A 26,696-nucleotide genomic window follows, 5' to 3' on the forward strand; every position below is an offset into this window, starting at 1 on the left:
TGCCTCATGCTCTTCCAAAATACGGATAGTGGCTAACAAATTTCTGAACAACAGGGAATGCAAAGTGAAGTGACCAATTTGTTTAATGATATGTCCTCAGCTGAATGACAGGGCATCATGGAGACAATACAGCCTGAAACAACAGCTCTGAGACGAGTAAATTACTTCATTCATCTCAGCAGGTATTCTCAGTCCCCTTTGCCAATGTCAGTGGTCATGCGCTATGCACCAAGCACAGAATCATAGAATTCTAGGGCTGGAAGGGACCTCAGTAGGGCGAGTCCAGCGCCCTGCCTAAAGCAGGATCAAGCCCAACTAAATCATCCCAGTCATGACTATGTCAAGACAGGACTTAAAAACCTCTAGGGATGGAGATTCCACCACCTCGCTCGGTAATGCATTCCAGTGCTTCACCACCCTCCTGGTGAAATAATTTTTCCTAATATCCCACCTACACCTCTTCCTCTGTAACTTCAGACCATTACTCTTTCTTCTGCCATCTGTCACCATTGAGAACAGTCTCTCTCCATCCTCTTCAGAGCCTCCTTTCAGGAAGTTGAAGGCTGCTATCAAATTGCCCCTCAGTCTTCTCTTCTGCAAACTAAACTACCCCAAATCTCTCAGCCTCTCCTTATAGGTCATGTGCTCCAGCCCTTAATCATTTTCACTGCCCTTCGCTGAACCTGCTCCAATGTATCCACATCCTTTCTGTATTGGGGGACCCAGAACTGGATGCAATACTCCAGATGTGGCCTCACCAGTGCCGAGTAAAGGGGAATAATAACTTCTCTAGATCTGCTGGAAATGCTTCTCCTAACGCACCCGAATATGCCATTAGCCTACTTGGCTACAAGGGCACACTGTTGACTCATGTCCAGCCTCTCATCCACCATAATCCCCAGTTCCTTTTCTGCTGCACTGCTACTTAGCCAGTCAGACTCTGCAGTTGTCCTTGCTGAATCTCAGATTTCTTTGCCCAATTCTCCAATTTGTCTAGGTCAGTCTGGACCTTATTCCTACCCTCCAACATATCCACCTCTTCCCCTAGCAGATGAAACTAAGCAAATTTGTTGAGGGTGCAATCCATCCCCTCATCGAGATCATTAATAAAGATGTTGAACAGTACAGGCCCAGAACCAATCCTTGGGGCGCTCCACTTGAAACTAACCACCAACCAGACACACCCACTGATCACTGCCCATTGGACCTGTTCATCTAGCCAGCTTTCTATCCATCTTTCCATTTATCCAATCCATACCTCCTTAAGTTATGGGCAAGAATGTTGTGGGAGACTGCATCAAAAGCTTTGCTAAAGTCCAGGTATATCACATCCATTGACTTCCCCATGTCCACAGAGCCAGTTACCTCATCATAGAAGCTAATCAGATTGGTCAGGCATGACTTTCCTTTGGTGAACTGATGCCGACTCCTTTTGTTCACTTTCCCCTCTTCCAAGTGCTCCAAAATGGATTCCTTGAGGATCCCCTGCATGATTTTTCTGAGGTAAGGCTGACACGTCCAATCTCAACCTCAAACTCAGCACTGTGTGCCTGGTGCATGCTCCAAACATGCCTGATTTCAGCTCCCCACCTGGAGGGCAATGCCTTCCATGTATGGAGATGGGACTTAAACCCCTATAGAGAAATAGGGTCCACTGATGCCAGCTCACATGTGAAAGGGCAGGAGAGAAACTTCCCGGAAAGGTTAGAACCCCATCTCAATTAGCTGCACTACTTATTTCCCAAAAGTATAGAATTCCCCTTTGGAAAGGCAGACAGTGGCAACGTGCCTCCAGGTTTCTGTAAGGTTGTGGTTTCAACTTACACAGCATGGGTGCAACTCAGATTCAATGCCCAAAGCATTTGCTTTGAGCTATCAAATTATTATGAAAATATGGTGCCTGCACATCCTTGTTTCAGCTGAGCCTGAGTCCTGCTGCAAATGTGCATTTCATTTTCTTTGGCTTTCTTTACTTTCCAAACTTAACCCTGGATACCTTCTACAGCAGTGCTTCCCAAACTCCCACCCCAACTAATGCTATTTTGAAAACAAAATGGTGTCCCTCATGTGGCAAACACACCAGAGTACCATTCCATCAAGTTCCAGGGATCCGAGGAAAGACCCCTGCATAACCCACAGTGGGCCCTCAGGGGCCCAGGGCCACCATTTTAGAAACTACTGTTCTACTGTATCAACCTACAAAGTGGCAGTGAGTGTCTCGCATTAGCTGAACTAAATCCCAAGTGACTGAGATTGGGAGTGGGGGAGAGAAAGAGACCAGAGCCATATTCTGAGCCCAAGTAAGGGCAAAATCCAGAAACTCAGATTTTCTAAAACTTGGTGGGGTGAGAGGAGGGCAGCTAAATCTAAACAACCCTTTACTCAGATGATGCCTAACTTGGACTACTAACCTTGCCCAACACTCTTGTGTGTCACTTAAAATGTCAAGGTAATCTGAGTAAGTATGGACATTTTAAAACATTTAGATTAGTCAGCTTTAAGACTGAACACGGCTTTCAGTTCTAACTATAACGGTGGTTGGTGGTTTGTATGCTACAATGAAGCACCATGCACCCATATGCCAACATACTGGCTATGTCTACACTACAGACATCTTTCCAAAAAAGCCGTTCCAGAAGATCTATTCCAAAAGAACTTCTTTTGAAAGAGTGCATCCACACACAAGTATGTGGATCAAAGGAGTGATCTGCTTTTTCGAAAGAGCATACACACGGACCCAGCTCTTTTGAAAGAACAGGCCAGGGATCGAAAAAAAATCAGGCCCCATTAAGGCTGTTCTTTCGGGGAGGGAAAAAAAAAGGGAGGGGGGCGTGGAGCTTCTACAAGTTTTCTTTTGGAAGAAGCTCTTGAAAGGGGGTGCTCTTCCTGAAATGGGAAAGGTAAAACAATTTCTAAAGGAGCGCCACATCTTTTTGATTTATTTTTGAAAGAACACTGTGTGTAGACGCTCTGGGGGATCTTTCGAAAGAGCTCCCTTCTTTCTGAATATCTTCTGAAGGAACATGCTAGCGTAGATGCAGCCACTATGTTTTGTGTTGTAGCAGTACCTAGAAGCCTTAATCAAGAACTGATCTCTCACTCTCATAGGCACTTGTAGGCACTTGCATTGAGATGGTCCCTGCTAAAACACAAGGGATTGCTCCATTCATTGACCTCAAATTGGTGCTGTGAGTGAACGGCATTCATATAGGAAAAAAAGAATACTAATACCAGACGCTCTCCACCATTGCTATATAATCAGCACTGAAAGGCACATCCTCTGATTTATGAGCATGAAGGTACATACTGAAAAATGGTGTACCTAAACGAAAACAATCAGCCACAATACATTTAGCCTGCCGGTGAAAAAGGACTGGTTTGCTGGTTTAATTGAGTACCAGATTTCATTATACAGCTTCCATTTAAGCAAGCTTGTTTTCCCAAACAACCTTTTGGGGGGGTGGGTGGAGTAAAAGAGTTGTGGAGAAACAAACTAATTTCTTCAACATAAATTCATAAGTTCTGGCCCATCACAATAATACATGGAAGATGGGCCCATGGGAGCAGAGATGGTCAGTGGGAAAAATGTCAGGGCCATAAGAAAGAGGATTCACTCGCCTGATGTCAGCTTTTGGCAGTCTGGGCTCTAATCCAACTCCCATATAAATCAGAGGGTGCTGGACTGGGCCTTTGGAGAGGCTCAGGCTGGAGAAGTACACTTTCTATTGGCAAACACAGTACTGCATAACACCTAATACAAAGAGCTATTCATCCCCGGCTTGTTCCAGTCACCACACTACCTCTGGTAGTTGAGTCAGCTGTGCTTGCGGCTTCCTGTACTCAGTCTCAAAGGTAACTGAATCCTAGAATTAAGTTCACTTCTGAGAAATTGGTTGGTTGTTTTAGCAGAATTGTTTGGCAGTTTTTAAGAGAGACATTTCTAGGGTCAACACGTAAACTATCTCACGCTTCAAAGAAAGGAAGGAATATGGTAAGATACCAGGCTGGATTAACTAGGAAATCTTCAGTGACCTGTAAATCAAAGGAGAGCCATACAAGAAGTAGAAGCCCAATCAAATTACAAAGGATGAATATCAAACACCATCACAAGCATGACGAGACAGAATTTAAAAAGCCATGGCACAAAACAAGGTTAAACTAGGTGGTGATATAAAGTGTGACAAGGAAGTATTTATAAATACAGGAAAACCAAGACGAAGACTTGGATTAAGGTAGACCTATTATTCACTGAGGAGCATTGTTCCCTGTAAGCTTTGCGCTTTGGTGGCCACCCAGGAGAGATTCAGATGCTGCCCATCTGATTAGGCAGAATACCCACAGCAGCAACATATGTTTCTACCGGTGGTTCACACTGTCACCCACCTCAGTGCAATACCAACATTTATTCTGCTCAAGAATGGAAAAAATTAGAGTCAACCATGGTGAGGATGGAAAGATAATTACAGAAAGCGCAGCCTTAGCATATATTCAACGTGCTCAGGATTCATCACCACATTTGGTTACTGTCTGGATCACTATTCCTTGGCTTGGGGCAGGTACTGAGGAGGTATGTGACGTGGAGGCTGATCTATGCCCCCTGAGAAAACATAGTGATGGTCTAAGTTTTAAATGCCTGTTTAGTTTCAGATTTTACCAAAAAAGTTAGCAATGATTTGATAACTAGAACAGCGAACCTCACCACAAATCAGGTAGAATCTGAGGCTAACATAGAAGAAGAACAAATTAAGAATTATTTAGACCCACAGTGTCCAACACTTTCCCCACTCACCACGTGGTGAACAGGACGCCACACTGTGGCAATTGGCTCTGGAGCCCTTGCAGCCTTTAAATGTGGCTCCTCCAAACGGCACATGTGGGTGCCCTCTACTCACTCCGGGCACATACCACACTGCTTGGTGGAACAAACGTGTGACGGCTGCAGCAGCTCATGCTTTGGCTCAGGCCCCGGCTCAGCACCTGCCGGCGCAGCTCGCTCAGGCTCCAGCACGGCTCCTGAGGCGGTGGCAGCTCTGGTGAGTCATAATTCAGTTTATGCAGGGGAGGGGGACAGAGTAGGGGTACCTGGCTCTGAGGGAGTGGGAGAGAATTGATAAAGGGAGTGCCTGGCTTTGGGGGTGGTCATTTATTTAGAGCAGTGGTGCTACAGGAGCTCTGGGGGAGGGTGCTGTGGCAAATACAGAAGAATGACAATCATAAGCATGGCAATCCTTCAATTACTATTGGACACTGCTGAATTAGTCACGTTAGATGTCTTCAGGTCAATAGGGTTTGATGAAGCACACTTTAAAATACTTAAGGAACTGACTGAAGAGATCTTGGAGCCACTAATAATTATTTCTGGGAACTTATGGAAGACATGGGAGAGATAACAAAGGACTAGAAAGGGGCAAATATAGTATCCATCTATAAAAGGGAATAAGGGCAACCCAGGCCATCTTACAGACCAGCCATCTTAACTTCAGTACCCAGAAAAAAAAAATGGAGTAAATGAACAATCAACTAACATACACTGAAAAGAAAATAAGTAAAAGTCAACATGGATTTGTCAAGTACAAAACACATCAAACCAGCCAAATATCCTTTTTTCACAGGATAACAAGCCTTGTAGATAAGAGGAAAGCAGTTGAGGTCAGATTTCTCAACTTTAGTAAGGCTGTCTTACAAGATCTTCTCCATAAACAGACTAGAGAAGTACAGCCCAGACAAACTCACTATAAAGTGGGTGCATAATTGACTGGAAACCTGTAGTCAATGGTTCACAGTGAAGCTAGTGAAGCATGTCGAGTCAAGTCCCTGAAGGATCTTTCCTGGGTGCAGTTCTATTCAAGATCTGAGATAATTTGGATAATGGCATAGCTGTGGATGGTATCACATTGGAAGAGATTGCAAGGGCTTTCGAGTACATGACGAGAATTCAAAATGATACTGACCAACTAAAGAAATGGTCTGAATTAAATAGGTTGAAATTCAAAAAGGGCAATTATAGTAGACCCTCAACTTATTCGATTTCAACTTACGCATTTCTTGCAAAATCACAAATCAAAAATCAAATCAAATCAAAAATTATGAGTGGCGGGGAGCTGGGAACCAGGCGGCAGCCTGGCTCCTGGGAAAGTGACCCCGTCAGTTTTCCATGTCCAACAAATGGCAGGGAGCTGGGAATCAGGCAGCAGCCTGGCTCCCCTCCACTTGCAGGAGCCTGTAAAGTTATCAGAACTGCTCTGCTAGTCAGTTTCCTGGCTTCTGCAAACATAGTGGGGCTGTGGGGGGCAGAGCCAGCCTGCCACCTGATTCCCAGCTGCCCTTCACTCCTGGGAGCCAGGAAATGACCAGTGCTGCTGCACCTGGCTCTGGGCTCCCTGACGCTCACGGGAGCGGGGAGCCAGGTGCAGCCAGGACTGGGGGACTCAAAGACAGCAGGGCCTCTCCCCCACCAGTCCTGATTTATGCAAAATTTGACTTGTGTGTGATTGACCAGGAGTGCAAGCTACACATAAGTCTGGGGCGTACTGTACAAAGTATTTTTTCCTGTGTTGCGGGAATCAACTGCACATATACAAAACTGGAAAGGACTGCCTGGGGAAAAATACTGTAGAAAAGGTCTGGAGATCATGGTAGATCCCAAATTAAATATAAGCCAACTACCTAACATGGTCACAAAAAACCCAAACAACATTCCAGGGTGTATTAGATGAAGCGTTGTAAACATGACACAAGAGGCTTCATCTAAAGTATTTCGGCCAATTCTTGGCACCGTATTGGGGGAAAGTTGTGGACAAACTGGAGAAAGTCCAAGAGCAATAAAAATGATTAAAGGTCTAAAAAACGTGACCTATAAGGAAAGACTGAAAACAACTGGGCTTGTTTAGTCTGAAGAAGAGAAAAATAAGGGGAGACACACAGTATTCAAGTACATAAAAGGTTGTTACAAGGATGAGGGTGATGAATTGGTCTTTTCTGAGCACAACATAAGCAGTAATGGGCTTAAATTTCATCAAGGAAGATTCAGACGAGATATTAAGAAAATCTTCCTAATTGAAAGCAAATTAAGCACTGGAATAAAATTACCTAAGGAGACTGTGGAATCTCTGTCACAGGAGGTTTTTGAGAACAGGTTAGACAAACACCTTTCAGAGATACTGAAGATCTGGGGTAGTCAACAGGCAGACCGCAGGCCAAATCTGGGCTGCTGGATGTTTCGAACAGACCTGATTTTTTTTTTTTTGAATTTACTTACCACCACCTACCACCTCTGGAGCCTGGATCGTGAGTATACTTTGACCAAAAAATTTGGATCTTGACAAAAATAATTGACTATCTGGGTCTATATAATAGAGCTCTCCATGAATAAAAATGTTGTATCTGCAGCCAAACAGTAATCCACAGACATGGTCTGTGGACATCCACTGATTTGTGGGGCTCTATAGATAATACTTAGTCCTACCTCAGTCCAGGGGTCTGGACTAGGTGACCTATCAAGGTCTCTTCCTGCCCTGCATGTATAGGATTTTGATTATCTTCCTCACAGAAAAAGGACATAGGTCTTCCTTTGCCTCAGGGAGTCACTTTGGTTATCTTGGACACTCTTGCACCAAACCTGCAACAAATTAATCATTTTCCACTAATGACTGGCATGTCTTGAATTCTGACAGTCTGTCTCAAAGCCAATTCTAGAGTCAAGATACCAGACAGTGAAACTGTCATCAAGTGACAGCCAGCTTGGCTATCCATCAGTTTATTGGCCTAGGAGGCTGATCAACCTGAGACAAGGTTAGAGACAGCATTCAACAATTCAAAAGAATAAAAGTGGACTCAATCGTCCTCTGCCAGGCTATTAACGTGAGCATGAGCTTCTGAGGTATGCAGTTAGATACAGCAGCCAGGTAGCACACAATACACATTATTCTGGTGAATTGAGTTGCAAGGTTGCCAGCTAGATTTCGAGCAGAATCATCTCAATGGATTTGGAGCCAAGAGTCATATTTGGGAGAATACATATTAAAAACACCTGGTACCTGTTCCATCTACACCAAACATAAAGACTTTGACTGTGTGTGTCTAGCTCACTTCCAACTGTCCCTGAAACAGTTTGAGAGTTAGTACAGTTTCAATCAAAAATAACTCAGCCCTTCACTCAAACTTAATTTTCAGCTTACTGCAGAGAAGACATCAGATAAGAAGAGTGGTTCCACTGCAGTAAGTCTTCCTGTTTTAGTATGAGCAACAAGCACTGCATAAAAATAACCAAACTTTTCATACAGGAGGATGGCCACTATGCCACAGCACAGAAGTATGTTATCATCTATTCATTACTTCTACAATGCCCAAAGCATGCTGGGTGTTGACGCTACTTGTTTGTGTACGATACACTTCATTTTGTGACCTCTTATTATCAAAGTCCAATATGTGCAAGGATTAACTAAGAAGAGGTTTTGTCCATCCCTAAAAGATTTTCAGAAGCACCACAAGATCTCTACATTATCCTATACAAACATACACATTTAATAAAGCATACTAGCCTAGCTGGGAAACTAGCTTTGGTTGGGTTCAAACTCTGAATTGGTAAATTATTAGTATTAAATGTAAGAGCAAATATTGGTTTAACTAAGTAACACTGAAAAAATGTATTAGCAACTACCCTATAAAGCAGTGGTTTCTGAACTTTTCAGCATCACAGCCCTATTCTGATTTTTGAGAAACCCTCATGTCCCCCCCCCACCAACCTCTCTTTACCATCATCCAACACCCCCCTCTTTAATAAAAAATTAAAAACAAGCACAAATAGTTTTCTCTGGCTCCTTGAAAGCCACCAGAACTGACAGCAACAGCCACTTGCCCAACTGAGACCTGCACTGCCACAGCCGCCTGCCCAAGCCCCATGCTACTGGGGCCAGCCACCCACCAGCTGCCTACCGGCTGCTTGAGCACCAGCTTGCTGGAACCAGCTGCCTGCCCACCAGCCACCTGCCCTGCCACAGGCCAGCTGCCTGAGCTGCCCACCCAAGCCCACGCTGCCAGGGCCAGCCGCCCGCCTGCCACCCTGAGCCGCCAGAGCCCCACACTGCTGGGACCAGCTGCCTCACTACCAGCCCAAGCTGCCTGAACCCCACGCTACTGGGGCCAGCAACCCACCCGCCAGCCTGAGCCACCCAAGCCCCGCACCGTCAGGACCAGCTGCCAGCCCAAGCTGCCTGAATCCTGCGATACCGGGCCCAGCTGCCCAAGCACCATGAGTCCCACAAGCCAGCCAGCCAGCCACCTGAGCCCCTCCCATCCCACAAAGCCAGGTACAACCAGCCCCTCCTTTACCCCATGGCCATCACCTGCACCAGGCATCCCCAGCCTCTCATCTAATCCCATCCTCCTCCTACCCCCCATCCAGCCCACACTCACTCATCTTTGCAGAAGGCAGCTAGCTTCACCTGGGTCTTTACTGGCTGCCTGCTTTTTATACCAGCTGCACCAGATCTCCCACATAAAATGGCAGGGGTTGAGAGCCGGAAGCAAATGTCGGGGGGAACATTCAGCTGGGGGGAAAGACTTTGGGGGGCGGGTTGGGTCACTTTGTACCAATTGGGAATTTCTTCATGCCCCCTCAGGGGGGCACACCCCCCAGTTTGCTATAGATACTTTGCCTATTAAAAATTCAAACAAAGTTGAATTGTCTAGTGTATACAAATGATATAGCGTGATTTCTGGGTTCAACATCAGACTGGCTGTACACCCTTGGGAAAAGCGCTTTAAATTCTTAGTGTTTGTATCAAAACAAACAAGCAGTTTGTTTTGATCATATATAGACTAGCATGGCTCCCTCTCTGTTAGTGTTAGTAAAACAGGAAGGAGAATTCAGACCTTGGATGGCTTACTTGGTTACAGCTTCCGGTGTATATTCAAAGCTAGCAGTGGAGTCAATGGAAGTCCACACACACATTCCAAGACAAAGGACTAATGATGACATGTTCCAGCTACACTAACTGAGAAACCCAAGGTTAATGTAGATCTCTTTACTAAGATGGGGAGATGGTGAAGTGGCCTACTAGACTTTAGATACTGGTTCCTTCAGGGCAGATTTAATCATGATCAGCGAAAGAACACAGGACTTTCTGCTCTTTCAGCTCTATCTCCTGCCCTACCTGCTTTCGCATGGTATTCATGACTCCCATAAAGCTCGCCAGCAGCTTAGCTTCTTCCCGGGCTGCAAGTTTCTTCTCTGTTTTCTTCTTGCTGCTTTTTTCTGATCCAGAGGTTGCCATGCTACCCTCCTCTCACCACTAGGCAAACAAGGGCTTGCAGAACTTACACAGGCCCATGCACAGCAGCCAAAAGAAACCAATTGTAAGACACACCAAACTGCCCCAATCAAGATCCCAGACGGACGAGTAGGCTGCGCAGCCGCGCACTGCAGAACCGCCCGCTGCTTCTGTAGCCAGCAGGGCGAGCCACCTGGGCAATCACCTGCCGCAGCAGCCGAAAGAGCCGGGCTAATTAGACCCCAGGAGAAGCTGTAGGGCCAAGCAGCCCCTTGTGGAGATGCCTGGAACGGAGCCCGGGGCCCGCGGAAGCTGCAGGGCGGGGGGCGGGGCGTGCCGTGCCGTTCCGTTCCGTTCCGTGCCGTACCGCGCCGCGCCGCGCCGCGCGCCACACACCAATCGCCACCGTTCTACCGGTAGAACGCAAGCTCCTGAGGAGAATCCCACATACGTTCAGGAGAGGACGGGGGGAAGCGGACCAGCGCTCAGTGACGTCATAAACCAGCGCGGAGTCTAGCGCTCTCTGCCGCCAGTCGTTCGGGAGCGAAACAAACAAAGGACCAGGCGGCGGCGGCGGCGGAACGGATGGTGGGACAGGTTTAGGCGCAGGGGCGGGCCGGCAGAATGCGCACGCGCACGGCTGGCGGAGCTTGAGCTGCGCCGGGGGGCGGGATCGCTCGTGATGCGTGTAGTGCGCGCGCGCGTGCCTGTGGTCTGAGGTGCGGGAAGAGAGCTGTGCAAAGCTCGTACCTTGCACCCTGTTGTCCGAGCTCCTGCCGGGTGCGGCGCTCCGGGGAAAAGCCAGAGCTAGCTCCGGACGGGCTTTGTGCCTGACTCCCACACTCCGTGTCCTGTCGCCTTTTATGGGAGAGAAAGGTGGTCGCGGCTTGGGAACCAGCCCGTCCCCAGGCAGCCGGGCACCGCCTCGCTGCAGAGCGGGGAGCGAGCCCATTGTGGTCCCAGTCGCGCTCATCCTGCGCAGGCCGAGGGCAAGGGTAGAGCGTGCTCTTGCATGTTATTTTTTTGGAATCTGCCCCGAACAACCCTATCCTGGGTGTGCGCATCTAGAGTGACCTGGGAAGTTTGAGTTTCAGAACAAAAACAACTCCAGAAGAGGCGTTGTTTTCTCCCCCCCTCCTTCCCACACTTTCTTCCTGTTTCTGTCCTATGGACATGATCTGTCAGTTTTCAGTTCAATTTTGTTTGTAATCTCTTTGTTATATAATCGTCCTGCCAATTCACTTTCAGCTCCATTTCCAATACAGTACTAGCTCCAGATCTGAAGTGGGTCTGTCCCATGAAAGCTCATCACCTAATAAATTATTTAGTTAGTCTTTAAAGTGCTGCAGGACTGCTGGTTTGTTTTTCCTAGAAGAGGGCTATTTGCTGGTTGGGGTACACAAGAAGAGCAATTCTAATATTTTAGCCCTAAATGGTGGTAGTCTGATAAGAGCTGCTGACTTTGGTGACACTGACCATAGAAAACTAGATTTCCACCCTTGTATTGCACTACTTGTTCGCAATTTCCATATTGTGAGATAAGGTGAGCAAAGTAGTATCTTTAAGTGCACCAGCTTTTGGAGAGAGAGAGTGATTTCCTGGGACTGACACAACAATCATAACATTGCATAAAACAGTGAAAGACGATCTTTGGTGCATAAGTACAAAACAAGACCCAGAGTGGTGTGAGTGCTCTCTAAGTACTAATCTGTCCTCTGTGTCACCTCTTTTAGATGCTGAGTGCTTTATGAGTATTTAAAAATGGAAATGACAATCTCTCTTTTTCCTTCCTTTCCAGCCACAAGGAGAAACAATTATATTCGTAGTTTGCTCTGTGTGTGTGTGTGTGTGTGAGAGAGAGAGAGAGAGAGAGAGAGAGAAATCTATTGAAGAAGACTTACAGTAACTCTGTGACATTAATTTTCTATTTAGATCTGAACACCACAGGGAAGTTAATGTCTTGGAAGCATTAAAAACAGATGAATCTTCCTGGATTCCATCTTGCTGTTGTAATGGAAACACAAGTAAGCTAAGACAAGAGAAAAAGTTCATGAAGAAAATGTGCTGAGATTGTAGACCACATGATATAATTTTCTGCCTTAAAGAATACAACACAAGACGCAAGTGGAACATCTTTTATTCAAAATTTTGGGGTGGGGATTGGAAGAGCATGTTTTTCTAATCTTCTTGAATTCCAAAACTGGGAAATTCTGATAAATGATAACTGAGACAAAGGTAATTTGAGACGAAGATGGGGAAACTGTCATTGTAATGTGTAAGGTAATTGATAACTTTGAGTCCGAGATGTAAAGTATCAAACTAAAGAATGAACTCCAATTCAGATGTCTTCCTTTTTAATCTGGTGTTAAACTATCTTTGTTTTATAGTGACAGAGAGAGAGCCATTTTAGTCTGTGTTCTACCAAAACAAAAAAGCAGTCATGTAGCACTTTAAAGACTAACAAAATAATTTACTAGGTGACAAGCTTTCCTGGGACAGATCCACTTCTTCAGATCGTAGCCTTACCAGAACAGACTTAATATATAAAACACAGAGGTCTAAAAATTGTTATAAAGGTTGACAAATGAGAAAAATTGTTATCAAGGGTAGCAAATCAGGAGAGAAGAGGGGCAAGTGGGGTGGGGTGGGAAAGCCAAGTTAGATAAAACATCCAAGTATGTAAAAGAGTCCTTATAATGGGTCAGGTAATCACTGTCCCTGTTCAAACCACATGTTAATGTGTTGAATTTGAATATGAATGTTAGTTCTGAGCATTCCCTCTGTAGACAGTTGTTAAAGTCCCTTTTCAGTAGAACACAAACTTTCAGATCTTAAACAGAATGGCTCACTGCATTGAAGTGCTGGCTGATAGGTTTGTATATTTGGAGTTTTTTGACATCTGTTCTATGTCCATTCATTCTTTGTCGAAGAGTGTTTGCGGTCTGGCCTATATACATGGTGTGTGGGCATTGTTGGCACATGATGGCATATATGATGTTAGTTGAGAAACAGGAGAATGTGCCTGTGATTCTGTAATTAACATGGTTAGTCCAGTGATGGTATCTCCAGAATAGATATGTGGACAAAGTTGGCAATGGGGCTTGTTGCAAGGAAAAGTTCCAGGATTAGTATTTTTGTGGTATAGCCTATGGTTGCTAGTGAGAATCCTCATGAGGTTGGGAGGTTGTCTGTAGGAAAGAACATGCCTGTCACCTAGGACCTTGGCATCATGATTTAGAATAGGTTGTAGGTCTTTAATGGTGTGTTGCAGTGGTTTGAGTTGGGAGCTGTAGGTAATAATCTTTGCATTAGAATTTAGTTTCCTTATCTTTGATATTTGTAGTGATCCCAGGCAGCCCACTTAACTTAATAGTGTTGAACCACAAGACTTCTCTGTGTTTAGGCAGCTAACATTCAGCTTTATTGAATTCAGTAAGGCAACAGATGAGCCAAACTGGACTCTAGTAAAACCAGGTCCAGCAAGGCTGCTTGATGCAGCTAACTCTAGTATTTTATACCCTTACACAAACAAAGCCCAGTGTCAGAGGCAATTAGTTAGAAAATTGTAAATCACTTCTCCAAGAGAAACCATTATCAGCAAAGAGAAACAGGTACCGGGGAGCTGGAGCTATAACTCCGAACAGTTCATTAACGCATTCCATAGAGCTCATCCTTCCTGCTATTCCCAAACAGGTCAAGGAAAGTACAGGCCCTTGTGTGCGTGTAGAAGTAAGGGATGTGAAATGGCTTCTTATACCAGATGGTTTCCACAATAGATACTTGCCATAAGTAATTTTCTGTCCCCTCTCCCCCTCCTTCTGTCCCATGTAGCTGATTTGTCAGGTTTTTATTTAATTTTATCTTTCTCTTAAATTCTTTTTGTCTCAGTAATTGTTAGAATTTTTCAGATCTGAAGAAGTGGGTCTGTCCTATGAAAGCTCATGACCTAATAAATTATTTTGTTAGTCTTTAAAGTGCTGCAGGACTGCTTTTTTTCTTTTGTGAAGATACACACGAACACGGCTACCTCTATGTGACCATGGAAATGAAGTTAATTTTATAATATTTAGCACTGGTATGGCACATTCAGTTTGCAAAACATTGTACAAGTGTTAACTGCATCTTAGACCTGTGGTTTTCAACCAGCGTGCCATGAGAATTGTCCAACTGTGCAGTGAAATTTTGTCAATTACCCCTCGCTGTGGCTCTTTGCAGGGCAGAGGGAGGAGGGGGAATTGATGACCCTGCACCAGATGGGGCTCAAGGAGCAAGGCTGCCTGAATCTCAGCTGGCGTGGGGTTGGTCAATTCCACCTGCCCCCTTTTGTTAGCTCTTTGCCGAGCCACCATGAGGGGAAATGCAGACCCTGCAGGGCCCTGTTCATGCCAGGAGGCAGCTGAAACGCTGTTTCCCGGCCTGAACAAGCTGGCAGGGAGCCCACCCCAACTGTGGCAAGCAGAAGAGGAAGGGAGGGAGCCTATTGGGGCTGTGACTCAGTTTAAATGTTGTGTCCTGGCTCCAACAAGTTGGTGGGGTGGGGAGCCTGCTTTCAGTGGTTACTCATTTACTTAACGTCCCTAGCATGGTGTGGAGCAGATCATCCCTCGCTATATAAGCACAACTGGTTCCCAAATTTCTGCTCATAGGCGAAAACTCATAACAGCCACACTAAATTCCCATTAAAATACATGTAAGAGTCTCCAGTTTGTTCCAAGTGCTTGTAACTTGACATAAACCAGTTGAGTTTAGGTACTTTTCTGAAGTATTTGAATAGTTTGTCTCCACAAATAGGATGTAGTGTCTGTATGTAGAGCAGGAATTCCCAACCTATGGGTTGGGACCCAAACATGGGTCCCATTAGATTGGTTAAGGGTCACCAGCTAGGTAGTTCCAAGCTGCATGTGGCTGTTAAAGAAGCCATTTGTAGTTTCTTAACACTGCTGCCTCAGGCAGGTATCTATCAATAGAGAGAGCTGCTGGAGATGGCCGCTGTCTCCGTCACTAGGGATAGCAATTATCTGATGCTTAGCTGCTGAAACCTTAACACTTCAGTTAATTGGTTTTAACGACTGTTACCTGTTGGTCGCAGGAGGGCTGGGGGAGTGACCCAGCCTTGCAACCCCAGTGGAGAGGCTGCAGGAGGTGTGTCTAGGGCTGGGGCCGTTTAGGGCTGTGGTGGGGGTGGGGAGAGTGGAATCTAAGGCTGGGGGTGGTTTAGGGATGTGAGGGGGGTTAAGACTGGGGGAAGTTTGGGGCTGCAGGGGAGTTCTAAGGCTGGGGGCAGTTTGGTGCTGCTGGCGGGTCAGGGGATGGGTCTCCCTGCTTCCTGGTCAGGGACCTCGCAGCTTGCTCATATTAGTGGGTGAGGTTCGCTAATTCAGTGAACATAGGTGAGTGTACGTGTCCCTCATTTTCGTGAGTACTCATAAGTACCTTTTAAATGAGGGATGGGTGTACATGTGACACTTATGAGCAATTGATTCAGCTGAAAAAAAGTGGGTGTGCCATGGAATTTTCTCTCATTGAAGTGTGCTGTATTATTGAAAAGCTTGAGAGCTACTGTCTCATACTCCAAGCCATAAACGGGGTAATAAGATAAATTTAGAAAGGACTCCCTTCTTCCCAAAATAGCATTTTAGTCATAGGTTTGGATGGGAAAGTATTTGGACTAGTGTAAACTACATTTTTTTCCAGAGCAGTCTGAAGAAATGTGAAGTATTGAATTTTGAGCTTTCATTTAGTGCCGCTGAATAGGTTTATGCATTAGTACCAGATATCCTGAAATGATTTCTTGGGAATCTCCAAAATTATTGCAGTGTGTCTAAAGCAGTGGTGTCCAAAAGGACGACACCCAATCACCACATATGCCTCTGTCTCCTGCAGCCAGGCACCATGCCCCCCAGCAGGCACCCTATGACCACCCCCTTCACCTCCACAGCCAGGCACACCCCGTCCGTAGCCAGGCACCCTACTGCCCTGCCTCTGACTCACTGGAGGCGTGCAGCCCCGAAAGTCGATGCAGCAGCTCCAGAGGCTCACGTGGTGGCTCCTTGGGTGCCACGCAGTGGTGGCGGCTTGGGAGCTCAGGTGCTGTGTGGCTGGCATGGAGGCTGTGCAGTAGGTGGCTCCTCAGGTGCTGCACCATATGGCCTTTGGGGCTGCGTGGCTTGGGGTTGGGCGGCTCCAGCAGTGTGGTGCCTGAGGTACCGCTGGGTGGCACCCAAGGAGACATCGTGCCACCACACAGCCCCTGAGCTGGCCATGCAGTGCCCGTGCTCCTGAGCCGCTGCTGTGCAGTGTCCAAGGAGCTGCTATGCAGGCCCCCAAGCCACTGTGCTGCCACACCACCACTGGCTCAGCCTGCTGAATGGGGAGCCTGTTGGATACCACAGGTCTAAAGCTTAAGATGCTTATACATTTTTCTGTGACAGACATATTTGCGTGAATATGCACAAACCTTAAATAGTAATAACATCTTCTTGTTGTCCCTGATTTTAGGCTCTGGCCTTTTCATGGGGGTACAACATAGAGCAAATGAATGCTACCACCTTATACGTCTGATGCAAGTACCAGGGATACTTGCAACCTCTGCACTCAGAGGAAGGCAAGGAGTGCAATGTGTCCTGAGGTGTAAATTTTCCCAAAGAGAGGGAGAAGATTTTGGGGCTATAATTTCCACTACAACAGCCTGTAGAGCGGGTTTAATGTATTGAGTGGAGCAGTTTTCATATTGTCTGTTCACTCCCCATTGCGTATCAGGGAGCTCGCACAGGAATTGCCCCACTCAAAACTCCACCTTAGTTAGGTACTGTCATTGGCTCAATTGAGGGGAAATGGGATAGCTCTGCATGTTGTACAATTAGTGGTTTCTCCGCCTAAAGGAAGGGGTAGGACTAATCGGGGTAAGGTGAGAGACTGATGAACACCTGGGCCTCTTCAGAGGAAGAAACAGAAGGAGCTACTTGGGGTCTATGGTAGAACATGGAAAAAGCAGGGCACTCATGGGAAGTAACGAAGGAGTTGGGACCCTATCCTAAAGCAAGGAAAGGTGGCCTAGAAAGGCTGGGATTGTGAGAAAGATCCAGGAAAGCAGCCTTGGACTTAGTGCTCTGTTCTACAGCAGGGAGGCCAGAAGGCCAGCTGATGAGCCCAAGTGGGGCAAAAGAACTTTTTTGTTGGGACTATTGTTACTCTGAATCGTAGAATGCTAGGACTGGAAGGGACCTTGAGAGGTCATCGAGTCCAGCCACCTGCCCTCATGGCATTGGAGAAGGTATCTGAGCCATCAGCTATCATCTTTGGAAAATCATGGGAGACAGAAAAGATTCCAGAAGACTGGAAGAAGGCAAATATAGTGTCCATCTATAAAAAGGAGAATAAGAACAATGCAGGAAACTGCAAACCAGTCAGTTTAACTTCTGTGCCATGAAAGATAATGGAACAAGTAATTAAGGAAATCATCTGCAGACACCTGGAAGGTGGTAAGCTGATAAGGAACGGCCAGCATAGATTTGCAAAGAACAAATCATGTCAAACCAATCTGATAGCTTTCTTTGATAGGATAACAAGCCTTGCGGATAAGGGAGAAGCGGTAGATGTGGCATACCTAGACTTTAGTAAGGCATTTGATACAGTCTTGCATGGTATTCTTATCAGTAAACTAGGCAAATACAACTTAGATGGGGCTACTATAAGGTGGGTGCAAAACTGGCTGGATAACCATACTGAGGGTATACTTATTAATGGTTCTCAATCCTGCTGTATAACAAGTGGGGTTCCGCAGGGGTCTGTATTGGGACTGGTTCTGTTCAATATCTTCATCAATGATTTAGATATTGGCATAGAAAGTATGCTTATTAAGTTTGCATATGATAACAAGCTAGGAGGGGTTGCAACTGCTTTGGAGGATAGGGTCAAAATTCAAAATGATCTGGACAAATTTGAGAAATAGTCTGAGGTAAACAGGATGATGTTTAATAAAGACAAATGCAAAGTTGTCCACTTAGGAAGGAACAATCAGTTTCACATGTACAGAATGGGAAGCGACTGTCTAGGAAGGAGTATGGCAGAAAGGGATCTAGGGGTTGTAGTGGACCACAAGTTAAATATGAGTCAACAGTGTGATACTGTCACAAAAAAAGCAAACATGATTCTGGGATGCATTAACAGATGTGTTGTGAACAAGACACGAGAGGTCATTCTTCCACTCTACTCTGTGCTGGTTAGGCCTCAGTTGGAGTATTGTGTCCAGTTCTGGGGATGGCATTTCAAGAAAGATGTGGAGAAATTGGAAAGGGTCCAGAATAGAGCAACAAGAATGATCAAAGGTTTAGAGAACATGACCTGTGAAGAAAGGCTGAAAGAACTGGGCTTGTTTAGTTAGGAAAAGAGAAGATTGAGGGGGGACATGATAGCAGTTTTCAGGTATCTAAAAGGGTGTCATAAGGAGGAGGGAGAAAACTTGTTTTTCTTGGTCTCTGAGGATAGAACAGCAAGCAATGGGCATAAACTGCAGGGAACTGAACTCTGCTGGTGACCTAACTGTGGGGCTGAGCCCTGTGAATCCCTGTAAGAGAGAAAACATTGTGATGAGGGAAAACAGGCAGAGTGCTGAATTGCCAACCGAGGCCATGAGCAGGAGCTGTCTGCCTGAGCACAATTACAATTAGGTGGAGGTGGGAAAAGTATCCCACATGTTTCCTGAGCAAAAGTGCAGCTGCTGACATTTGTGGATATGTGAGTACAATAAAGGGTGTGTGGGTGTGTGTGTGTACATGTTTATGCAAGTAGTTTTCCAGAGGAACAGTGGTGACTTGTACGTAGCACTTTACTCCAAAGCAGCTGTACTTTTACTCAAGTAACTTTTGGCATAGTTTTTCCATCTCTGCATTTAAGAATGTCAAAAATTGCACAGCAGTCTTTGTGGGAACAGGTTATTATGTGGCAACATTCTCTCCCCTTGAAAAAACATTGCCCCATCTCTCTTGATCCTTTCTGAGCTGAGTTGAGATCTATGTGGATTTGTATTTAACAATGGGTCTTAGTTGGATTGGCATATTCCTTGCATGATTTGTTATTGAAAGTTTTTCTAACTGCTTGGCTTGAAAGGGGCTTCCATTTTATTTTGAATAAGCGACTTATTGTCTGTTTCTAGTGCTGTAGAGCTCTTTGTTCTCCATTCCATCTTCTTTATTCTTGCAGAAGTATTTCCTTCATTTTCTTCCCACGCAATTATGACTTGTTCTGCTGCAGTTTGCATCTGAAGTTGGTGCTAGCTGTTTAAAAGCTTTGATGTTTTAAAAATGACCTCCGTATGGGGAAAAAGTGGATTTGTACCCTGTTTAATTCATTATAGTGGAGAAAAGCCTGAATTTTTTTCCCATTTTTTTTCTTTTATGCCAGGTGTTTGAGGCTTTGTTCACTTTTTTATTCGTTTGGAAGACTTCATGGATAAGTGAGAAAACTAGTGAGTGTGTGATGAGATACCATTCAACTCCAGCCTACTTATCAGAAAGATGAAGTTATTTGTGTTCAGACTGTGTGAACCTCTTTGGTTTTTTAGCTCCAATTTAAATCAAGAACCAGGTGAATAATTAGAGGAGAGGCCCTTATTAAAATTCCAGTGACTGTTAACTTCATGACCGATACTTGCTTCTTTCTGCCAGCTCAATCCATTATGTATGTTCAATCAAACAGTGCTTGTTTTGTAGCTGACTACATTCCTGTTCTAGCTTGTTGTGGAATAAGCTATTCTCAGGGCCACCCTAAGGAGGTGCCTATGACAAATCCATGTAAATATTTAGAAAATAATCCTCTTGTGGGAACAGATTAAACTGTATAAATGGATGAAAAACTCTGAATCTTACTTGGCTGACCTCTTGGTCAACCAGCTGATGGGTGAGGTGAAGTTATTGCTGTGATAGTACTTAGTACACAACATTTTCCTCTTTGATAATAGATGTTGACTTAGGTTAGATTTTTTTTGTTTGGTTTTGATAGTGTATTAGCTAGTTCAAGACCTTTTCGTACAGTTAGCTCTCTGAGAAAGGATAAATAGCAGCATCAGCTATCATCACTACTGCTAATTAACTTCCCTGTATCCACACCTACAAAAACAACATTGTAAGTAGTAATGATATCAAACACTGTAGCATTACTAGTTATGAATTATAATAGTGACATTAGATGCAGCAAGACAAAGGTAGCATCTCTGAAGTATGATGTCCAGGCGGTCTGCTGGTAACACAACATGCAGTCAAGTGGAAGACTAATATGAGGTCCAAGGTCAGGTTCTCACTTCCTGAGCCAGTAGGATATAGGGGTAATTAAAAAGTTGCAGAAATAATAAGGTCCATTCTTCCTTGATTGGGGGGAATACGGACAAGTGATTATGGCAATATAGGGTTTGTACCAAGGCCAATTGCTGTGTGATGAGAAGAATGCCCTGCAGGCTGGGTTTTAGTGCAGAGTTTGTGCATGATGCCCAACGTCTCTATAGTTTGTACCTTCATTCTTTCACATGGTTTAAAAAGCTGTAAACTCAAAACGACCAAATACAAACCAAGCTGGGTCACACCTGTATTTCCTCAGCATGCCCTTATAGAACCAGACTGCCCATATTGCTGTCTTCCAGAACTAATCCACCCTTCTTTAAGGGGCTTAGCTACACCTAATCAGATGCTGGTTTGGGATATCTCCCATGTTGGCTCTGAACTCTAGGAGAAAATGAGGATTAACAGACCCAAGATATAAATGGGGGAAACTGAGGCATTGAGAGGTTAAATGGCTTGTCTTAGCACTTGTTGTGGGTCAGTGTCAGAGTTGGCAATAGAAGCAAAAAGGATACAAAGCCATTCTGACCCGCTTTCTGGCTCCCAGGGGCTGTTTCTACACAGGCCACTTCCTTCAGAAGTGGCATGCTAATACACGGAGCAAAAGATGCTAATGAGGTGCGGATGCAAATTCCCCGCACCTCATTAGCGTAACGTCACATGATTTGGAGTCCGGAAGACTGTTCTTCTGGACTCCAAAATGCTGTGCAGAAGCGTGGCCCCGGGGGTGGTTGGCACTTCCGGAAGGAAGTCCTTCTGCATGGAAAATTTTTGGGAAGAAGGGGCCTCTTGAAGAAGGACTTCCTTCCGGAAGCTCCCCCGGGGCCGCGCTTCTGCACGGCGCTTTGGAGTCCGGAAGAACAGTCTTCTGGACTCCAAATCATGTGACGTTATGCTAATGAGGTCTGGGGAATTTGCATCCTCACCTCATTAGCATCTTTCGCTCCGTGTCTTATCACGCCACTTCCGAAGGAAGTAGCCTGTGTAAAAACGGTCAGGATGTTGAAGTATCTTCTACAAAATGGAACAGCTTCAACAGGAAGGACTCACTGCAGGCCAGTGGATAGGGACTTACCCATGTGGAGTGAGCCCTGTGTGCAAGTCCCTGTTCCAATGAATATTCAATTATTTTATGCAAAGTGGAACATTTTCAACATGATGGACCAAGACGGACCCACCCAAGAATAGCCTGGAACTTGGTGGTTAGGACACCCACCTGGAATGCCAGGAAGGGACTGGGAGACTTGATTCTAATTTCTGCTTTAGATCAGATCAGGATTTGAACCTGAATTTTCCATCCTTCAGGTGGGTTCCTAGCCACCTAGACTAAGGGCTATCTGAGGGGCTTTCCCTCATCTGCCGTCCATTTCGTGAATGGTGCCAAAGTTCTTTTGTGAATTTAGTTTTTAAAAAATGGCCAAAATTATTGAGCAAATTCATGTCAAATTTATTAATAATTTCAGCACTTGAAACTGCATTTTTCATGGAATAAACCATTTGAAAAATTTTGCTGAGCCCCATATAGGATGCTTTCCAAAAAAAAAAAAAAATCCTGCAAAGACTGAACTCTGGCTTGTATTTCAACAGTTACGCTGAGGTGCAGGAAAAGGGAGTCTAGCAGTAGCATCTGTAAATTAATTTAGCCCATCCCAGTCTACAGACCGGTTCCTGAAAATGTTGGATTTCAACACAAAAAATGTTTGCGCCAGCAGTTTCAACTCTGCCCTCAAAACTTTATACTGCTCTCCCCAGATAAAACCAGTATATTTTTCCATCCCTCCCGATTCTATCTATGAAGAGTGCTTCCTTTAAAAAATAAAAAAGGAAAATAATGGAAATTTCCAGGTGAAAAGCTCATTTTCATTAACTTTTTAAAAGAACAATGATCAACTACAGTAAGGTGGATGGAGATCGAAATATCTTACAATTCTTGTAGAGTGTTATGAATTCTCATACCTGTGGCAACTTCAGATTGTGTTAACTTTTCTACAGATTCTTCATGGTGTTCATTGAGGGATAGTGTACATCTTACATTGCCTTTCTGCCTTCTGAACACTGTGGAGAACTTCCATGGACCAGAGATTAAGGAGGTATGCCATGGAGCAGGGCGTCCCCCCACCACTTTTGCATAAGAACAAAGAGATCTGTACAGAAGAGAACTTCCATATGGCAATCTGTGGAGGATGGAGAGGAATAACAACATTCTGGCTCTAGAATTTTAAGACAGAGCTGTTCTTAATTATCGTGTAACCATTATGATTTATCTGCTTCTGCAAGATGTCACATTATAAAAGGATCTGGGCACAATTTTTTGAAACAGAAGCACACACTACCAGAAAATGGTAGAAAAAGGACAGTCTTGGTATGTCATGGACCCCCACTGCAATTTGACAGAATTCAGAAGCCCTATTTTACCATGAATACATCCTTGATCCTAATTATATTTCTGTGAATGTTTTAAGTAAAACATGTTTTTCATTCCAAATGTTTCCTGCACTTTGATGCCTTCAAGGAAAGGATATATGAGTCATCTCCATGACACATGCAATTGAAGTGCCTCCCTGTATCTCCAACTAAAATATCTATTAAATTATATTATTTATGTAGTTGCCCAAGGTTTTAAGAAGCAAATCTTCTCTTTTTACTGTAGTAAGAATTACTGTTGTGTTTTTAATGTGGAAAGTCACACTAATATCACAACTACAAAATTAAGATTAAAAATGTAGTTTGAAAGACAAGTTACGGTAGAAGTATTCTCATTAGAAAACTAGTTAGGCATAAGATGTTGACCTGTGACCCACTATATTCAATATCAGTTTTGTTTCTTGTTCAGTACTTGATGCTTTAATGTATGTTTTCTGACTTACTTCTAGCTTGGGCTGTTGGGTTTGAGGGAGAATTCAGGGTGTTTAAAGTGTGCTTATGACTTGTAAAATGTCAGGTTTTGCCTGAACCACTTCATTATTTCTAAGCATTCCCCTTTTTCTATTATGAGAGTGAAATTTACTTCTTCCTATACCAGGACAGGCTGACATGCTGAAGACTGGAGATGATGGAGTTTACACCTTCAAACCTATGGCCAGGGTGTGAAGCTGCCATTCTCAACATAAAAGCTGAAATAACAGCCACTAGTTGCTGCATCCCTTTTTAGGGCTTGGGTTACAATAATCCTATGTAAACACAGAGTTAGAGATGGCTTACTCCTCACCCAGTGAATTCAGAAGGCTTAAATCAGCAATGGGCAGCACAGGCTAGTGAATGTGCCATAGGAGTAGTCCGCCTTCAGCTTAGTGGGCCACAAGATTGTTGTAACCAGGACACTTTCCTGAAATAGGGTAGTTTTGCTAACTGCAAATGTATACCTATAATTTATTGGGCATGTTGATTGAACCATATCAGTGCTTTGATTGGATGTAGAGGGGCCTCATCATTCTCACAGCCAGTGTTGTGTGCATAAATGTGCACCTCACTTCATGTTCCATTGCTTCACGTGTGTGACACTTTAGTAATACCAGTAGGAAAAATGGTGCAAATGCAAGCCAGCAGAATCTGGCAACGCTGCACGTAGCCAAGTATAAACAAAATATTTCACGGGCCACGCACGACCCCCAAGGGGCTTTTTGGCCACAAGTTGCTTACCACCGGCTTAAGTGGTATAGAGATCCTTATATGGGTCCTCTGCACTTGAACGAATTTCATGATTGATGTACAAACACAGTAGAACTGGAGATCAGCCTTGAGCTGCACAGGGTACATTATGGACAAATCAAAATGTACACGTAATGGTTGTGGTCTCACAAGACAACCGATTTTCCACTTCTTTCCTGAGATCAACTTTGGGCTAATGTTTGCAGCATGGGAAGAAAATCTGTCTTTTAGAATAAATTTTGCATCAGTTCATCTGACAAGATGGAACTTTCAGCATTCACACAGATGAAGTGTATGCTTTTACTTTATTTCACGCCTGGTAATTTAATTGGAAAACCTTGTTAACTTCCCTTTCCAAAGACATTCTCTGCATGACATGGGTGTATTCTGTGCTGTCCTGACGGGTCTAGCACTAAGTGAAAGGCTCTAGCAGACCGAACAAAACTACATAACACAGCAAAATCTTCTTAGACTGAATTAATTAATTCACAGAAAGCCGTATTATAAATGAAGGTTTGATGTGAAACATATTACAACAATAATGGAGTTTCATCTAGCATAGTTAAATGGAGCAATTTTCGTTGTGTTATTTTTAGAATACCATGTAAGTATCTCAGTTGTTTTTTATTAACTAGTTATAGTATCAGAACCCCTAGCAGCCTTAGTCATAGACCAAGATCCCATTCTGTTGGGCACTGTATAAACACAAAATGAGGATGGTCACTGCCCCAAAGAGCTTATATTCAAAGTATATCTAGATGTGTCTTTCCAAGAAATATGTTGCCAGCATCTATATAATCCGCTAGCACAGGCTGAACTTCTTTTATCTGACAGTCTCTCCTCTGGCGATCTCCAGGGTCTGGCATGATGTTAGTTGGAAGTCCAATTTTCATGAGTGTGGCCAAATTTCCTGAGGTCCCATAAAGTTTGTTTACAGCCACCAGTCCTGACTCTCAGTGTTCCGTGCTGTTATTTAGCTCTATTTACCCCAAATGTCTTCTAAGAACCGAGTAACTAGTGGAAGTGTTGGCCAATATTGACCTCCCATGGTCCGGCAAATTCTCTTGTTTGACACCGGTCAGGTCCTGATGGTTCCAGGCTAAAGACGTTCAACCAATATTTCAAAGTATTCCTGAGGGGTGGGAACGGTCACAGAAAGCTAAAATAAGTATTGTGTAATCCAAGCTCAGATGTTGAAAATTGCCTTCGTCACAGTGCTTCTATGTTTATTGAAGAAGGCTGTGAGTGAAATGCCAATTACTTTAAGAATGAAGTTTTAAACTTAGCCTTTTGGGCTAAAGTCATTGGAGATACTAAGGACAGGTCGACGCTACCCTGGAAGATTAACCCACTCAGGGTTGCTCTTCTGAGGTTTGATTTAGCACATCTAGTAGAGACTTGAAATTAACCTCTCAGGGGTCACAGCTGACCCCTCTGCTCCTCACGAGATGCAGGGCATAAGGGAGGTAGATGTGAGAAACTCTCCTGTCGACCTTCCACAGTATAGTCAGCCCAGTTAGCTGAGCACAGATACATTCAGTTTAGCTACCTAATTGCCATAGCTAAAATTGTGTATCTGTGATTGACTTCCTTAGCTTAGAGCAGACATAGCCTAAGATAGTATGTGATGAAAGCTGGGAATTAAGGTTTCATGTGGGATAACTTGTAGAGCAAAAACTCAAAATGGTTCACATCAGTAGGATTAAAGCGTGGACAAAGGATCTTAGTTAAAAGAAAGTCTTACAAAAGATTAACATCCATAGTTTTGGGAAAATGCATTATGACTGGAAAATTACACCTCCTGAGGCAGCTACAGAATGGTATAATGAAATTAAAAGAGGAAAAGGAGTGTTAAATGTGCAAGAGATAGCAAAACAGTACATTTATGATCAGTGGGAATGCTACTGCCACATATTTACTGACAGCTCCAAAGATACAGGAACAGGAAGAATGGGAACAGTATGGGGTGACCATCCATCCCATTTTTGGTGGGATGCCAAAAAGGTGTCCCTACTTATTTTAGAAAAGGGACTATTTTCTGCCAGCAGCTGCTGGCTGGAGAGCAGGGAGCCCACAGGTTAGCCTACTTTCTCCTTCCCTGGGGCACAGGGAAGCATGGGAAGCGTGGGTGGCTGCCCCATCTCTATGGCTGAGGCTCAGGAAAGGGGTGGGGAAAGCACCATGGCTGCCCCATCCCTACCACTGAGGCTCAAGGAGAGTGGGAGGGAAGCATTGTGGCTGTCCTGTCCCTGCCGCTGAGGCTTGGGGAAAAGGGGCTGGGGAAGCGCTGTTGCTACCCCGGCCCTGCTGCTTTCTTGGGGCTCCCAGGAATGCTGGGGGCTGCTGCGGCTGAAGGCTCGGGGAGGGCAGGCAGCTGCCTCCTCCTTCCTGGGTCCCCAGAGCTTGGAGGAGCTGCAAGGAGTTGTCCCTCCCCAAATATCTCGAC

The 26,696-nt window shown here is 44.6% G+C and overlaps 1 protein-coding gene and 1 long non-coding RNA gene across 4 annotated transcripts in view; one reads left to right on the top strand and one right to left on the bottom strand.

The window, feature by feature from the left end:
* The window catches only part of KLHL7 (kelch like family member 7), a 35,728-nt gene extending 24,871 nt beyond the window's left edge, over positions 1-10,857 (bottom strand). Inside the window, exon 1 of one of the 2 annotated variants that reach the window (XM_074984641.1) lies at positions 10,723-10,857. Coding sequence is in view for 1 of the 2 variants with exons in the window: in XM_074984638.1 (XP_074840739.1) it covers positions 10,155-10,274 (120 nt within the window). In the remaining variant the exon portion in view is untranslated. Of the gene's footprint in view, positions 1-10,154 lie in introns of both variants that reach the window. The other variant, XM_074984638.1, reaches the window with a different exon arrangement.
* Positions 10,726-26,696, top strand: part of LOC142007947 (uncharacterized) — a 40,617-nt gene continuing 24,646 nt past the window's right edge. The window contains exons 1-4 of one of the 2 annotated variants that reach the window (XR_012644045.1): positions 10,726-10,859; positions 12,204-12,295; positions 19,674-19,856; positions 22,595-23,081. This is a non-coding gene — a long non-coding RNA (uncharacterized LOC142007947). Of the gene's footprint in view, positions 10,860-12,203; positions 12,296-19,673; positions 19,857-22,594; positions 23,082-26,696 lie in introns of those variants that run through there. The other variant, XR_012644044.1, reaches the window with a different exon arrangement.

The sequence above is a fragment of the Carettochelys insculpta genome, chromosome 2 (assembly GCF_033958435.1).
Source record: "Carettochelys insculpta isolate YL-2023 chromosome 2, ASM3395843v1, whole genome shotgun sequence".
NCBI classification, from domain to species: Eukaryota; Metazoa; Chordata; order Testudines; family Carettochelyidae; genus Carettochelys; species Carettochelys insculpta.